At 43.5% G+C, this 17,327-nt stretch overlaps 1 protein-coding gene across 1 annotated transcript in view; it reads left to right on the forward strand.

Annotated features, from left to right (window-relative positions):
* The window catches only part of LOC123792512 (caspase-12-like), a 16,667-nt gene extending 5,772 nt beyond the window's left edge, over positions 1-10,895 (forward strand). Inside the window, 7 exon segments of the mRNA XM_087868489.1 lie at positions 4,215-4,255; positions 4,257-4,388; positions 5,451-5,685; positions 6,287-6,433; positions 9,573-9,682; positions 10,063-10,182; positions 10,738-10,895. Of these exon segments, the coding sequence (XP_087724615.1) occupies positions 4,215-4,255; positions 4,257-4,388; positions 5,451-5,685; positions 6,287-6,433; positions 9,573-9,682; positions 10,063-10,161 (764 nt within the window). The 3' untranslated portion in view covers positions 10,162-10,182; positions 10,738-10,895.
* The last annotated feature ends 6,432 nt before the right edge of the window (positions 10,896-17,327 follow it).

Below are 17,327 nucleotides of genomic sequence, written 5' to 3' on the forward strand. Positions count from 1 at the left end.
AATTTCCATGCTTCATCGGGTAACCCCACATGAAATATCGTCATTTTCTTCTGAGTACAAGGGCAAGAGTTTCAAGTGTGTAGGTTCTAGAAACCTACTTCTGCTAACAAGTCTTCTGTTTCTAATCTTTCAGAATCTCACGCTGAAAATGAGGATGATGAATCTGAGAGCAGCAAGTCTTCTTCTCTGACAGGTAAGCACCTTTAAATCTCACATCACAAATGAAAACTCTCAGACCACTAGGGCTGTCAGAAGGCACTGCAGTCAAGACCTAGGAAACTATGTTTTTAGTTAATTTCCATCTCTAGAAATAATGTTCAGCAGAGAGCATTGATCCTTAACTTTTTGTTCATTCCACTTCAGACTCTGAAATAATCAGAAGGAAGTGGAGAAGAAGAAAATGCGGAGTCATCCCAGGCACTGGCTCTCCCCCTAGCAGATGCCACGAAACCCAGTGGCTCATGCAAACCCTCATACCTCACTCAGGGTAAGGCCCTAAGTGACAGGGGCCCTAAGTTACAGTGGAGAGACCAGAGATGGGTTCAGAAATTCTGGGTTATTTCTTCCTTCTGCGTCCACCCAAGTAAAAGTAAGGTCAGCAATTATGTCCCTGCTCTTCCATCCTCTAAGAATCTGGAAGTGAAAGTGAAGATCATGAAATCAGGGAGAAGGCTGGAGGCCACACGCATGGCTTCTGCCTATGGCAGGCAGTGTCACGGACGCTTGGTGACATTCTGTGAGTGAAGGCAGATGGAGGGGCCGTATGCTGTACTGGAAAGAGAACTGGAATAAAACCCAAGCAATCTCTACACTGAGCCCAACACGGCCACCTACTAACCATGTTCTCTGGTGTAAATAATCCAACCTTTCTGAGACTCATAGTTTTCAATGAGATTAATAAGATCTTTAAAAGTTTCATAAATCATCAAACAGATAAGCAAGTATCAACTGCATAAACAGAACAAGGATGTGATTAAGAAAAGCACGTTAGAAATTACACAACAGGACTAGTCGCATACACTGTGTGATCACTAAAGAAACGGATCCATTACTGAACCACATTAAGGAATCACAGTGTCTAGAGAGGGGCTACAGGAGTGTTGTGCTTTAAGTACCATATTTTCAGAAGTTCTGGACAAGCCTACAAAGGCATAAACACTTTGTAATCTTTAGTCGCCAGTATATCCTTTCATACACACACACACACACACAAGAACTGAAAACCTACTGTCTACTATTCTAATCACTGTTTGTAGCAGTAAACAAGATAAATGAAGAGCCTTCTTTCATGAAGTTGACAGGGTAGTGAAGGTACACAGATAGCAAACACAGAAAAACTATATAGTACAATTCCGGAAATGGACAAGAGAAAAGAGGCGAGGCACGTGGGCCAGGGTGAGCAATTATGAGAACTCACTTGAGGTGCTGTTTCAGTGCATACTTGAGTAGAGAGGGAGGGGGCTGTGCCACCCTCTATAGCAAAAGGATCCCATGGAAGGGAAGGAAGCCCAAGGGCGCTGAGAAGAAATGGACTTGTCACGTCACAAGGCCAATCTGATGGGAGAGCATGAAACTGGGGGGACACGGTAGGAGGAGCTGTTATGGACTCAGGCTGAAGCTACCATACTACTTTCGGCCTTTTTGAAAGTGAGAGAGAACTGGATTTTATTTGCAACAGAAAGCCTTTAGGAGTTTTTAAGTGGAGGAGTGATAAAGAGGCCCAGCATCAGAAAGGCTAAAGGTGTTCAAATATTTCAGTTCAGAGAGAAAAGCTTTTAGACTGTGGGGTTGTACTAACAGAGAGGATGAAAAGTGGTGACAACTCCACCTCTTCTGGAGGTAGAGTCAACAAAGACTACGGATGGACAGACGTGGGCTAATGTAGGAAGAAGAGAAATCAGGATGACAATTGGTTTTCTTTGGCAACTAAGTGAAGGTACAATTAACTGAGGTAGAAGAAAACTTGTAGTTGAAGGAAAACTCAAGAGAAACAGAGAGGCATGGACAAATATTAGGAGTCCTTCCCTGTACATGTCACATGATGTGTGTAGTACATCCCAGGGTAGACATTGAATCCACCAGTGGAGTAAACCAAGTTGTTCACAGAAGAACCAGGCCTGGGAATAGCTCTGAGGATTCTGGAGCATGTAGCCAGTAGGTAAGATGGCGTGCCTGCAGACACTGCCTGGGCAGAGTGCTCAGAGAGGATAACAGAGGGTGTAGCGTAGAACGACCCAACTTTTAGATGTGTGGCCGGAAAGCGAGTGCCAGCAGCTTGAGGAAGAATGGCCACAACACACAGCATCACAGAAGCCTGGAGAACACTCTTCACGGAAAAGATGTGTTCTGCCATGTTAAATGCTGAAAAGCAACAAATAGTCAGTGGGAACCTTGATCCCAAGGATTTGAGCGGGACAGTGACAGCCAGTGTCCATTGCATACAAGAACAAAATGAGAGTTGAAAAAATAGTAACAGTGCAAAGGGACACCATCTTTAAAGAGTTGTGTTGAGACGTGGAGCCCAGGCACAGGACAACAGCTGGAGGAGAAGGGCGTGGAGGGGAGGTGTCTGTGAGAGAGAGGGGTGTGAAGGCATGTGATATGCCAGGGAGAGAACACAGGAGGGGGAAGAGGAGACACAGATGGGACAGGTCTGAATAACGTCTGAATAAAGTCAAGTTCTTGCGGGTGAGAGGAAGTGGAATTCAGGGCACAAGGAGAGTCACTTAGATAGGAGGAAGCATATTTCTTCCTTTTTTGGGAGGGGAAGGACAATAGATGGGGAAAGATGCAGGCAAATTAACAGACTGGTTGGTTCAAAAGATGAAATCATTCTTACACAAAAATACCGAAAGGAACAGAAGGCTTGTTTCCCTTTGGGAAACAAAAGGCAGGAGGCACAGGACAGGTACTTGGTGGCTCTTTTCAAGTATTTGAAGGTAACAATTCATTAACAAGCAGTTATAAACTTTTAATCTGCGCCACACAATCATTCTAGATGCTGGAAATACAAAAATTAAACACACCTTCCCTGAAACACAATTAATAAACACACATACAGTAAACACAATTAAGATAAAATATAATCATTGTTTTTCTGGGGAGATTTACATAAAATAATCGAAGCACAAGGTAAGATATATTGAAGCCACAAAAATATTCACGAGCTTTCAGCGGGAAAGGAAATAGACATTTTTCTAGATGGTCCCAATGCATGAAATACATACCGTTGCTTACAAGGTTCACCCTTTGTGATCCTCAGAACCGTTCAGAGTGCTTTAGAACATGCAAGTTCCCCGTTAGTGAAGACATTTCACTAGTGGTAATAACACAGTAGGGATATTGTGAGTAGAGTTCAGATATCTGAATAATGACTTGACTAGGCCAGATAAGCATGAGGCCTCCTTCCAAATCTTGGGTACTGTGCTCCTGTGAGTCTAATGTGCTGGGTATGAAACATTAGCCCATGGCATGGCCACTGACAAATGGAAACTGGTGGTGGGATCAGCAAGAAGCAAAAAGAAAGAGGGTACTCAAGGTTTTTGTTTTTGTCATTTTTTATACAAAATGGTTTTCTTGCTATATTAAGCTTTTTGAAGGGATGGCAGTAAGCGTTTCCAAAGAAGGAGAGCCCAGTGAAAAGAGCTTCGTGACTGCAAGTGGGGGGTGCTCCTCCCTAAAGAGTTATTTTTTTCACTCGTAGTTATTCAGGAACTCCAGGCTTCCCAAATGGACGTGCTGAAGCTTTGTCCCTGTAAGCATTCGCAGGAACCGAAGACTATAAGAGCACAGGAGGTAACACGCTCTGGAGGAACACGTATGACTGTCCACTCAAACCGCATCCTGGGAACTCACTGGGAATTTTAGTTCTTGATACAGATGCCTTTGGATCAGCCCAAAACGTGCAGGATATTATTAGTCATGTCATCTAATTAAGTGGTCCTTCCATCAGATTTCCCGCCAGTTTCAGCCGGTCCTCCAACATACTTGAAACTCTTCCCCACCATCGAACCAAAGCCAGGTCCCCAGAGCCCATGCTCAGCTACACTACGTGCTTTCAGTCTGGAGTCCTGTGTCTTTCGTCATGAGGACCAATTTCCATCCCCAAGTTCTCCAGCCACCCGTTCTGTAATCCTAAGGGCCTGTTTTGGGTGGACTTCGGAGGCAAAAGTGGGGAGGCCGCATGTAACTCACCCTGTGTCTGTTATTTGCAGATATATCCAGTGATGGAGAAGGAGGGCCGAACACGCCTGGCCCTCATCATTTGCAACAAAGAATTTGACTACCTTTCTGATCGAGAAGGCTGTGAAAATGACATTTTGGGGATGCAAGGCCTGCTTGAGAACCTTGGATATTCGGTGGTTATTAAGGAAAATCTCACAGCTCTGGTAATGGCCCAGGATAGTGGGATAAGCTTCCTTCCTTCCCTTTCTATCCTGGACTTCTTCCTTCACAGCTGGAAAAAACAGTGCATGTTACAGGAGTTCTCTTTCTCCAGAATAGGCATCCCTGGGTTTCGGCCTCTTCCAATGCACATTTTTAGAGCGAAGATTTATAGAGTAGTATTTCACTAAAAATGTTGGATCTTTCTAATATTCTCAGTTTGGGAGGCACCGATGACTTGATAGTCTGTGTGAGACACAACTCTGAGGCCTTTATATAATTTCTATATTATGTGTCTAAATGTAAAGCCAAGTACGCAGTCAAAAAAAAAAAAAAAAAAAGATTGTGAGCACACACACACACAAAGTTGTGATCCTGGCTCGACCAAAAAATATCGGGACAACCACCATGGTTTTGACAAACCATTTCAAACCTCAGAAGGAATTTGTTAAGTGTCTCTAATGTCAATAGGAAACAGTCCCTTAGTCTCTGTCTCACTCTTTTTTAATAAAAACTTAGGGGAACCCCAACATGGAATACAGATGAAAGCAAAGCCTTCTGGTGGGGGACCTGCCACACCTCCCATGCCTTATCCTCCACCTCCCAGCACCTCCACCAGCTTCAGGTTCTACTGAAAACCACTGGGCTACAGGCTGTATGAAAAACCTGCTCAGGGTGCCTGGGTGGCACCACGGTTTGAGCACCCCACTCTGGGTTTCGGCTCAGGTCATGATTTCAGCATCCTGAGACCCAACCCTGTGTTGGGCTCCATGCTCAGCATGGAGTGTGCTTGAGATTCTCTCTCCCTCTGCCCTGCCCCCAGCTCTCTCTCTCTCTCAAATAAATAAATAAATAAATAAATAAAACCAAAAAAACAAAAACCAAAAAGCCCCTGCTAACCTTTACATTCTATATGTCTGATTTCCTGGTTTTACGTCAGAACGAAATTTCTCTTACAATTCCATTCTGTGCACACGGTCTGATTCCTTAATGCCTGCTCCGTCTACAGTTTGAGTGCAAACCGTATATGGAGAGCTGGTAGGTAGTAACTCCGGAGACTCTTTCAGGAAATGAAAGAGGAGCTGAAGGACTTCGCTGCCCGCCAAGAGCACCACTTCTCCGACAGCACGTTCCTGGTGTTCATGTCCCACGGCACCCTGGATGGAATCTGTGGCACAAAGCACAGAGATGAAGAGCCAGACATTCTCTCTGATGACACCATCTTCCAGATTTTCAACAACCGTAGCTGCTGGAGTCTCAAGGACAAGCCCAAGGTCATCATCACGCAGGCCTGCCGTGGCAGTGAGTTGGGCTCGGGGGACCAGGGAAGGGCCATGCACCTTTTTCAATTCGCCCAGCAGCTAGCTTTCGTGTTCCCAGGAAGGAGTGACAGAAACAACATTTTAGAACTGCACTCAGGTCTGGTCCAGACGAAATTAAGTCTGGGAGTGCCTGGGTGGCTCAGTCGCTGAAGCGTCTGCCTTCGGCTCAGGTCATGATCCCAGGGTCCTGGGATCGAGTCCCATGCTGGGCTCCCTGCTCAGTGGGAAGTCTGCTTCTCCCTCTCCATCTGGTGTTCTTTCATGTGCTCACATACTCGGTTGCTCTCTCTCTCTCAAAAAAATAAATGAATAATCTTAAAAAAAAAGAAATTAAGTCTGTATCATTTTTTAAGAAGTATGAAGCACACTAGAATAATGAATGTCCCGATCCTTTGGGACTAGGTCATTCTAAAATGTCAGTGGGCTCTGTAGAGTTCCCAGTCAGTGAGGTGGTTTTTCTAGTAGAAACAGACTTACATTTTTAATAAATCCCATATCAGAATGTACTGAAGTATGGGCATAGTGGTAAAAGAGATTGTGTGTGTGTAACTCCTTTCATAAGAAAAGGGTCTCTCTCCCAGGAGGTGACGGGGCCATCTGGGTGACCGATATGGGAGAAGCGTTAGCGTGGACGTATTACCAGCCCTTGCAGCGCTACGTCTCCAGTGATGCCATAGAAAAGACCCACGTGGAGAAGGACTTCATCGCTTTCAAATCTTCAACTCCACGTAAGTGACTTCAGAGAGCAGTCTCTCAATCTCCTGTCACAGGCTTGGCTATGATCCTACCTGACCACTAACAGATGGACATTTTCTCTCTAATGATAGGTTTTGTAGAGAAGAGGTTTAAAATATTGAGATCATTTTTATAACTAGAAAGCCGTAAGTCTTCATTTTGGAGGAAACTTTCAAAGTAAGCTGGACTTTTGTGAGGGTCCAAACTTAAAATAGTGTAACTGTAAATGAACGGAGTCGTTTCTGTCTGCTTGCTCACCATAGCAGTCACACGGACGTGCATCTTAGTCCCAAAGCTGGTCCACCCGATCACCTACCAGCAGTTACGCAAGGCAATCAGTAACCCTGTAATACTTGCTCCACACGTTCTAGAACCTCTTGGCTGGTTATTTGAATCTAGTCTTAAAAAATTAGTTAACATTCAAATACCTGACTTCGGTATAATATAGCCAATGACTGAAAATCCTTTGGCAGGAAAGACACAGTAGACAGAAACAGAAGATATGCCAAGTCGATCACAGTCAAACCTGCAGGAAATCTATTTAACAGTCATCTATGATATTGTTTTGTGAATGATGTATAGAACTGGGGCAATTTCCAGAATCTAGCTGATACAAGTCACAATTCTTTTTTTTTTAATTTATTTTTTTTAAAGATTTTATTTATTTGTCAGAGAGAGAGAGAAAGAGCACAAGCAGGGGGAGTGGCAGGCAGAAACAGGCAGAAGGAGAAGCAGGCTCCCCACAGAGCAAGGAGCCTGACATGTGGCTCGATCCCAGGACCCTGGGATCCTGACCTAAGCCGAAGGCAGACGCTTCACGGACGGAGCCACCCAGGCGCCCCACACAAGTCACAATTGTAAGTTGTAAGTGCTCTGGTGTAGTGATGACAAACTTCGATGTGCACAGAATGTCATTAGATGTAGAGTTCTGATTCGTAGGTCCAGAGGAGGGCCTGCGATTCTGATGGCCCATGAGGATGCTCTGAGTCTAGTCTGGGGAAACAGGAAACAGGCCGCGCAGGGAACACCCATCCCGTACCTGGAACAGCTCTACTTTGTCTCACATGATGGAGTTTGAATGGAGTTTTATTCAAAAGCAGAGCTCTCTACTTTTAGCTACTAACGGAAGTTAAAAAGGCACAAAGGGCCTGATGTACGCTCTAAGAGACTGTTTAAATAAGTGAAGGGCGTGGAGTCCAATATGTGTAATTCCGGCTTTCCTTTGTGTTCCCGTAACGATGAGCTGAGACGGAGCTGGTGCTGGGTGCAGGGTGCACAGCTGAAACAGACGCACAGGCTGAGCCTTTCGGGGTGTAGTCAGAGCAGAGGCACAGAGACGAGCTGAGCAGAAAATACATGCACGACCGCACACAAATAAATAATGATCATCAACTGTGCTAAGTGCTTTCAGGAAAAATGTGTTGAAAAGTGAAGGAGTTAACTGTGTCAGTGGTAAGAGAAGGACAGTGTACACAGAGGACTTAGGAAAGAGAGGAGTTGGAAAACAGGCCCAGTGTGTCTGCAGCACTGAGCCAGGGGCCAGGACCAAGAGGGAGGTCGGAGGGGAGGCAGGGGCCGTATAATTTGAAACCTCATACGTTAGGGAAGGATTTGATGTTTTATGTTGACATGCTTTATTACTAATAGCAATAGGAAATTTTGGTGAAACATATGCCAAAAAATGGTAAGACAGTTTTAGATGAACACTGCGGGGATTCTGGGGGGAATGGGTTATGGTATAGCAAGAGGCGATACAGGGAGGCGGGTTAAAATGTGACTTGCAGTATCATGGGCCACAGGTGATAATGCCAGTCTTGGGAAGACATAGCTGTTGAATCCAGAAATAATTAGTATGTAAAATTTGTATAACCTGGTGTTTAGTGGATATGGCAGGTGAATAAAAAGGGGTGACACAGGTGACTCGAGGTCACCAGGGATGATTGTGGTGCCTTCATTAAAATGGTCATCCTGCAAGAAAGAGTAAGATGCCTTCAGCATACTTGAGGAGGAAAGGGAGAGAGTCACAAAGCCTTATGCTTCAGAAAAGAGATCGGCAGCAAGATTTGGGGAGATGCTTGCCTAAGAATGATTGTTAATGTTCTAACAATGGACAAAGTGATCCAGGAACATTGAACACTGAGAAGACATCCCATAGCGGAGGCTTGAGGAACTGGACAGACGGAAGTCCCAGTTCGCAGAGTGCACTCAGAAAGTACGGCTGGAGGATAAGAAAGCAAAGTAGGGAGAGTATGTGCTGCCAGAGTTACCCAGAAAGAATCTGCGGGAGTTACGGCCAGTTTCTGATTTGAATGATGAATCAGGTAAAGGTGACCTGTGAGGTTTAATGCCTTGGAGGTCATGGCTGGCCATGGGAGAGCCCCGCGTGAACTGGCGTGGGAGGGAGACAACAGTCCAGAGTGAGCACACTAGGAGGTCATGAACATGGTGAGTAAGACAAACCTCAGAAACGTAACTATGAAAGGAAGAAGAAACAGAGAGGCAGCTGTAGGTAGAAGGACAAATGGGAGTCTACTGGCTTTTTGATAATGGGACAGATTGGATCATATTGCCACAGTAACAAGAAGCAGTCACTCGAACAATGCTCGAGATAAAAAAGTACAGGTAAAATATTAACAGTAGCAAACAGTGCAGATGAAAAGGAGGTCCAGACTCAAGGAATGGCAAGATCTAGATTCTTCTTCTTCTTCTTCTTCTCCTTCTTTCTTCTTCTTTCTTCTTCTTCTTCTTCTTCTCCTTTCTCTTTCCTCCTCCTCGTCCCCCTCCCCCTCCTCCTCCTTCTTCTTCCTCCTCCTTCTTCTTCTTCTTTTTTTTTTTTTTTTTTTTGATCATGTAGTAAGTGCTAAAGGGAATTCTGTTTTCTTCCACTACCGGCAGCGGTAGGGGGATAACTTTGGCTCTGCCGAGGAACGTGCAGGGCGTTTATGACTGAGGGCCCGTGACGGTTTTCTCTGCACCTGCTGTGGAAACCTGACGTCCTAGCTTTATCCAGATTTGTCTGTCTCTCCTCCAAAGCATTGAAAGCAAACTGTGTCCAAACGCTATGGCTCTAACAGTCTTCCATACTTAAATGAAGGCCACATCTCCCAATATTTTAATGCCTTTTATTTGCAGATAATGTTTCTTGGAGATTGAACACAGAGGGCTCAGTCTTCATTTCCCACCTTATCCACTACTTAGGAGAGTATTCTTGTTGTCACCATTTGGAGGAGATTTTCCGAAAGGTAGGGGTCTTCTTGTCTTTTCACTGTTATATCCTGGAAAACTGTGCAACCATTTTCAAACATTTTTGAGGGGGAATCCTGGAAACTCTGAAGCCGTCATGACATGCCTTCCTGTACTGCAGGTTTGCTTAAAGAGGAGGTTTTTTTGCAGTACCGCTTGGAACCAGTGTGAGTTTCTCCGACTCTGATAGCCTTGCTTATTCAGAAAATGCTTTTGATGATTCTGTTTTTGTTATGTATGCCAAGGAAAAGCTAAAAATTTCTTCTGTGTATACTACCTGGCCACAGCCTTCATCCACTCCATAAATTTTCCCACTCCTAAGCAGGAAGTCCAGATTTCCCTCATAGGAAATCTCTAAAGATTTTCTTCACCACCTTAGGTTCAAAATGCATTTGAGAAGCCGAATATAATGATCCAGATGCCCACGATCGAGAGATTATCCATGACACGGTATTTCTACCTCTTTCCTGGGAACTAAAATCCATATGAAGCATCTCAGGTAAGTGTCTCCAAGCAATGGACTTGGGTGCTCCCTGCTCAGAGTCTGTAATATAATCTAGATAGAGCAGAGAGCAAGGCCAGAGAGCAGCTGCCCACTAGTCAGGGTGTCCTCTGCATTTTCTTAATGGCCTTCGGTAACACTCTGCTTCCATTTGAAATTGTAAGAAACTGTACATCTGATGGTAGCCAGCTAGAAAATCCCTCGGTCTTCATGTTTCTCAAGGACCTACCTAGTGAGTGGAAAATATTCAAATCTGATGCATGCACAAAACTGGCTTTGCTTTTAGACAGCGGGCGTGTGGCTTCCTCCCCAAGAAGTTAGTTGGGCTGAGTCTCATTCCTTCTCTGTGATGAGGCGCACCTGGACCACAGGGCCAACTGATGGCTGCTGGGTCCGTGCTGAGACAGTGAGGCCTCCGTGCAGATCCTCCCCTTTGGAGATGCTGGGCCCATGGCCGTTCTGTGAAGGCACACCTCATAGTAGAGATTAGTTCTATTTATATCTTACCTCCAACAACACCCTGACTTATGTTTTCTTCTATTTTTTTTCCAGGAAAATCAAGCCATTACGTTCTCTGTGAATCTACTATTTTAAAAGGTTACTGTTTGATCGTGAATATTTTTATACCAAACTTCCCACCTGCCCACCCTCAACCAATGCCACGCTCAAACCACGGTCATAGTGTTGTTTAGTTAGTGCTTAATAAATTTTTTTAAAATAATGTTTGTTTTCTCATCTTATTGTAGAAGTTAATCATTTTCACTGCAAAACAAAGTTTAAGTACAGAAAAACATAAAATAATAGTTAATGCATAAATATTATGATTACATTAATAGGTGTCCTGATAGTAAGCAATGATTATATTCTTGGGATGAAATCTTTGTCATAGAGGGTCATTCATTTATTCTCCACTTGAGATAATGTTACTAATATTTGCCTGGGAACTCCCACATTTATATTTATACACTGGGTTCTCATTTATTTTGATTTATGTGTAACTTGGCCATAGGATATTTTTAATAATATTCTGTAATGAACTACAAGCCGTATTTTTTGTGAACCCTTAAAAATCTTTCACAGCCACTCTGGAAAACAGTGTGGAGGCCCCTTAAAAAGTTAAAAATTGAGCTACCCTATGACCCAACCATTGCACTACTGGGTATTTGCCCCAAAGATACAGACGTAGTGAAGAGAAGGGCCATATGCACCCCAATGTTCATAGCAGCAATGTCCACAATAGCTAAATCGTGGAAGGAACCGAGATGCCCTTCAACAGATGACTGGATTAAGAAGATGTGGTCCATATATACAATGGAATATTACTCAGCTATCAGAAAGAACGAGTTCTCAACATTTGCTGCAACATGGACGGCACTGGAGGAGATAATGCTAAGTGAAATAGGTCAAGCAGAGAAAGACAATTATCATATGATTTCTCTCATCTATGGAACATAAGAACTAGGAAGATCGGTAGGAGAAGAAAGGGATAAAGAAAGGGGGGGTAATCAGAAGGGGAAATGAAACATGAGAGACTATGGAGTCTGAGAAACAAACTGAGGGCCTCAGAGGGGAGGGGGGTGGGGGAATGGGATAGACTGGTGATGGGTAGTAAGGAGGGCACATATTGCATGGTGCACTGGGTGTTATACGCAAGTAATGAATCATCGAACTTTACATCAAAAACCAGGGATGTACTGTATAGTGACTAACATAATATAATAAAAAAAAAAATCTTTCATCTCTGAGTTCACATACAAGTTCACCTAAAAACATATATAAAGGACACTATGAATTTATTCCTAAGTAGTAATTTTTTCAAATGATCTGAATGCTTATATTTAAAAAAAAAATTACCAATATACATCTGCATCTGTATATTCATTATTTTAACATTCAAACTGCAAATGAAGGCCAATTTATATAAGCACTAAAAAAAAAAAAAAAAAAAAAAAAAGCTTTGTCTTAATCTTGAGAACAATACGATTATGTAAAAACTTCCCTTTAGAATTGAAAGTTATAAAGAGGGAAGTGAAAAATCATGCATTCTGTGAAATGATTTAAGTTCTCTTTCCTCCATCCGGCTGTCTCTCTCTCTCCCCACCTATACAAACTCACAGATGCATTTAGAAACATAACTGTGTAAGATACTCTAAGGCCTTGCACTTTTCTTTTTTCAAAATAACCGCTGAGGATTCCAATGAGTACAGCAAACAGCGTGAGCCTGGGAGGGCAGGGAAAAGCCATTCAGGGCTGACTGGGGGGCGGGGGAGTCCCCGAGGTGTCCTCAGGCTGTTTCTTCTGTCCTAGTCACTGACCACCTTGTATCTCAGAGATCATGTCTTGGTCAGAGATGCTGTTGGAGCTTTAGCTGTTACTGGCACAGGGAATGAAACCCTCCAGCCAGCAAGAAAGAGGAAGACACAGAAGACACGGGCCCCTCCCTCTCAGGGAGCCTTCTCTTCCTGGAAGCCAAGAACCATCACCAAGTCACAGAGTAACTCAGGGTGGCACAGAAATGGAGAAGCGAAGTGTTTGTTTCACGTGGCCAAAGGCCTAGCTGAAAACATGGAGTTTCTATCAGGAACGGGGAAAAACGGATACTGGGGCTCTTCGACGAGCTCTGCCAGAGATGGCTTCCATATTTGATAGCTGCCTAATATTCTACTTAACAGAGGGATCAGAATGCATTTTACTAAGTTAGGAAATTTCCAAATTTGTTATTATCTTATGCAGTTTTACAATAAAAATTTCCTCACAAATATATCTTTAAGTTTCTCTTTGTTAATATTATTGGAATACACTCTCAGAACTAAAATGACAGGGTCAAAAGAAGAGGCAGCCCATGGAATGGGAGAATATATTTGTAATGACACTACAGATAAAAGATTAGTATCCACGATCCATAAAGAACTTCTCAAACTCAATACACAAGAAACAAATAAACAAATCATAAAATGGGCAGAAGATATGAACAGACACTTTTCCAATGAAGACATACAAATGACTAACAGACACATGAAAAAATGTTCAACATCACTAGCCATCAGGGAAATTCAAATCAAAACCACACTGAGATACCACCCTACGCCAGTTAGAATGACAAAAATTGACAAGGCAAGAGACAACAATTGTTGGAGAGGATGTGGAGAAAGGGGATCCCTCCTACATCGTTGGTGGGAATGCAAGTTGGTACAGCCACTCTGGAAAACAGTGTGGAGGCCCCTTAAAAAGTTAAAAATTGAGCTACCCTATGATCCAGCCATTGCACTACTGGGTGTTTACCCCAAAGATACAGACGTAGTGAAGAGAAGGGCCATATGCACCCCAATGTTCATAGCAGCATTGTCCACAATAGCTAAATCGTGGAAGGAGCCGAGATGCCCTTCAACAGATGACTGGATTAAGAAGATGTGGTCCATATATACAATGGAATATTACTCAGCTATCAGAAAGAACGAGTTCTCAACATTTGCTGCAACATGGACGGCACTGGAGGAGATAATGCTAAGTGAAATAGGTCAAGCAGAGAAAGACAATTATCATATGATTTCTCTAATCTATGGAACATAAGAACTAGGAAGATCGGTAGGAGAAGAAAGGGATAAAGAAAGGGGGGGTAATCAGAAGGGGGAATGAAGCATGAGAGACTATGGAGTCTGAGAAACAAACTGAGGGCTTCAGAGGGGAGGGCGGTGGGGGAATGGGATAGGCTAGTGATGGGTAGTAAGGAGGGCACGTATTGCATGGTGCACTGGGTGTTATATGCAACTAATGAATCATGGAACTTTATATCAAAAAAAATTTTTTTCTAAGTAGGGTAGTGCTCAAAAAATTGTGCAAATGTGCACTCCCCTTGAGCCGAATATCATATGGCCCATTTTCCTATATTTTCACCAGCAAGATGCATTGTCTGTTTTGTTCATTTGGTCAGCCCAAAATCCAAATTACTCTAATTTTTGTTTGCTTTCTTAGTTAAGCATCCTTTCCCATGCTTACAGGTCACCATCTACAGGTTAAACGTTAGCTGGGGCTTCATCTTGGTCCACCAGCTCTGTGTAGGGTGGCTGCAACCTTATAGGAGCCACTCGCTGGGCCACTGCTGTGGCTTCAAGCCCTGCCAGGGCCGTTCCTCTTACCTGAAAGGCACGACCTTGCTTGAGAATTTGTCACCCCTTGCCTGAACCAATCAGCCCTCTCATCCCCACAACAACCTGACTTGCTACTGCCCTTCTCGGGGTATCCACTAAATGAACACCTTATCAGCAACCTCACTGCTCTAATGAAACAGCCAGGCTCTCCTGCTTCTGATACAAGCTACATCCTTGCCCTTCTTGATTATTTTTCCACAGAACTGATTACTTACGACACACGACATCATTTACTATGTGTATGTTCGTCTCATCCCATGGGAATATAAGCACCACGAGGGTAGTGACTTTGTTCCCTTTGTTATGGGATGCACAGAGTTTAGGGCAGTGCCCAGCACATGGCAGACACTAACTTTCTGCCTACATGAATGAATCCATCTACAAACATGCTGTGGCACTCTGGGGATAAAATCCATATTTTTGCAAATGGTTTTGCAATACAAACTATTTTCTTGGCAATATAAAACTTAGGTTTTTTTATTTTTTTGTTTTTTTTTTTAAGTTAGTGATTAGTTGTCCCCCCCTCCATTTTATCAAACCTACTTATTTCTTTCCAGATTCTTCTTTGGAAACATCTATTATTTATGTGCTAAAAGTTCACAATACATTCTTTCCTTCACAATCAAACATCATTCCTTCCATGAACAGTGTTGGTGTGACTCTTCTCTGCCTGGTGTAATAGTAGTTGTCAGTAATGTAACCATGAACAAGACAGACATATTTGCTACAACTACAGAGCTTACTTCATATAGACAGCTAAAACACAGCTAGTGTCTGAATGCTTGTGTCCCTACAGTTCATGTGTTGAAATCTTATTGCCCTGTGTGATGGTATTAGAAGGTCTCTGGGAGGCACTTAAGGTCATGGGCTGGGCCCTCAGGAATGGGGTTAGTGCCTGTAAAATAGGCTCCAGAGAGATTCCTGGCCCCTTCCCCGACGTGAGGATTCAAGGACACGTCTGCAAGGGCCTTCACCTGATTGTGTTGGCACCCTGGTCTCAGACTTCCAGCCTCTGGAACTGTGAGCAGGACATTTCTGCTGTTTACAAGCTGCTCAGTCTATGGTACTTTGCAGCCCAAATGGACCAAAACACATGTCAGGTTTTAAACTGAACTAAGAATATTAGTCTAGCTCTGTTCCTCTTTCGAGAAGCATCGTGCCGATGGCTGGCACTTCCATGCACACTCTCGTCCTCACCAGAAACCTTGCTTTGCAAGTTAATTTCTTCTTACTTTTCCCCTTTTATACCAAACCAGTCACCGACATTGCCAATTCTACTTCCTGACTTACAAATCCCTTCTGTTCTCCCCATACCCACTCTCACCGATTCATGTCCAACAACCTTTACCTTCATCGGAAATAGTGCATAGACTCATCTCTGGTCAACCTCAACCCACATACGTCTCCTTCGGAAACATAACTGGACTTCCATCAGAGAGACTGCTCTGTACAGAATGTCAGCCATCGGTCTACTAGCTCCCTGTCCTTCTCAGAACCAAACGTAAACCTATTCTCACAATTCACACACTCTGCTGTGCCCTAACACCCTTCAACTTTTCCTCTTCTGTCTGGAAGCCCATCTACACTGAATTACTTGCCCTTCCCTCTGTCATGCTCTCTGTGAGTCTACATGTGTTTCTACAGGTCCTTCTGTGTCCTCATCTTATGCCCTGAAATGACTGAATGCCCCATTTCCAGAACCCTTTTAGCTGTCTAATCCCTGATTATTCCTCATAATAGTAGTGTTAATAATAATTACAAATAGCAGTCACAGTGGCAACATGTACAAACAGGAGAAAGAACATTCATCTTAAATGTTTTTATTTGTGCTAGGAACTTGGTGAAATATTCTATAAACATTTCCTCGCTGAAGATTCAGCTTAGATACCAGCTCCTCAAAGAAATTTTCTTTGATAATTTTCTCCCAACTATTGGGTACTCCTCCAACATGTTTTCACATGTTTTAAGAGGCAGTATGTATCAGACAGGATCCACACAAGACAAAAGACACCACTCCATATAGATGAAGAGCTTAAACTTAAAATAGAGATTTTGCAGTCTGCTGTTCAAACACTGAAAATGAAAAGAGGGAATACAGAGGAGACACTAAGGTGATATTTGCAGCAAGCATCTAACAGCCAATTGTAAGGTGGAGGGGTAGTAAAAGAAGGAGCCGGAGTTATTGAAACCGAAATGCTACAAAATTAGGATGTAAACTTCTGAGGTAGGGGATCAGTGGAGTAGCTGTCGATAAGTTTTAGAGCCTGGACATGGGAGGACCAGTTCCTCGGGGGATGGGGCTAGGCGGGCTCTAGGAGTGATGGGATCAGCCTGGATCAGACACTGATTGCCATTTCTGGAGGGAAGGGTCACTGCTGATAAGAATCGAGAAATTAGTAAGTTCTTCTCTGGTCCTCATTTTCTTATCTCCTTTGCTCCTTAATGGCAGAACCTAATGGGAGGTAGGCTGACCAGATTAATTTGGAGTTTGTAGAATTCCATCCCCAGTGCCATGGGGATGCCAGTACCATGCCTGGCATCACCCTCTGTAGGTTGTCAAGTTCATTCTGTCCTCTGTTCTTGATGCTACAGTAGCATTACTACCACCACCACAAACACAGCAATCAAATAATAAAGAGAAAGGTTGTTCACCTGTATCATGCAGGACTCAACCAAAAGACAGAAGCATCTGGAAATTGGTAAAATAGTCTATGTGAGGTTGATGCTTCTTTGTTTATGGCTGGAGTCAGAAGTCCACTGGATAAATGAAGATGGACTTGAAGTGAAGGAAGCAAGACAAGCTGAAACCTGCAAGGATCGGAAAGAAACCAAGATAATGGTCATCAGCCTCTGTTTCCAAGCCTCCAACTTAGGAATGGATGTGTCCTGCAGGAGAAGCTCACACTAAACTCACACCTGGAGCTAAACATTCATGTGACCCAGGAGTTGTAAAGGCTGAAGGAGAAACTCTGGCTGGACCTGGAGGAGTTGGGG

Source organism: Ursus americanus, chromosome 16 (genome assembly GCF_024610735.1).
Source record: "Ursus americanus isolate L20-20 chromosome 16, mUrsAme1.1.p, whole genome shotgun sequence".
NCBI classification, from domain to species: domain Eukaryota; kingdom Metazoa; phylum Chordata; class Mammalia; order Carnivora; family Ursidae; genus Ursus; species Ursus americanus.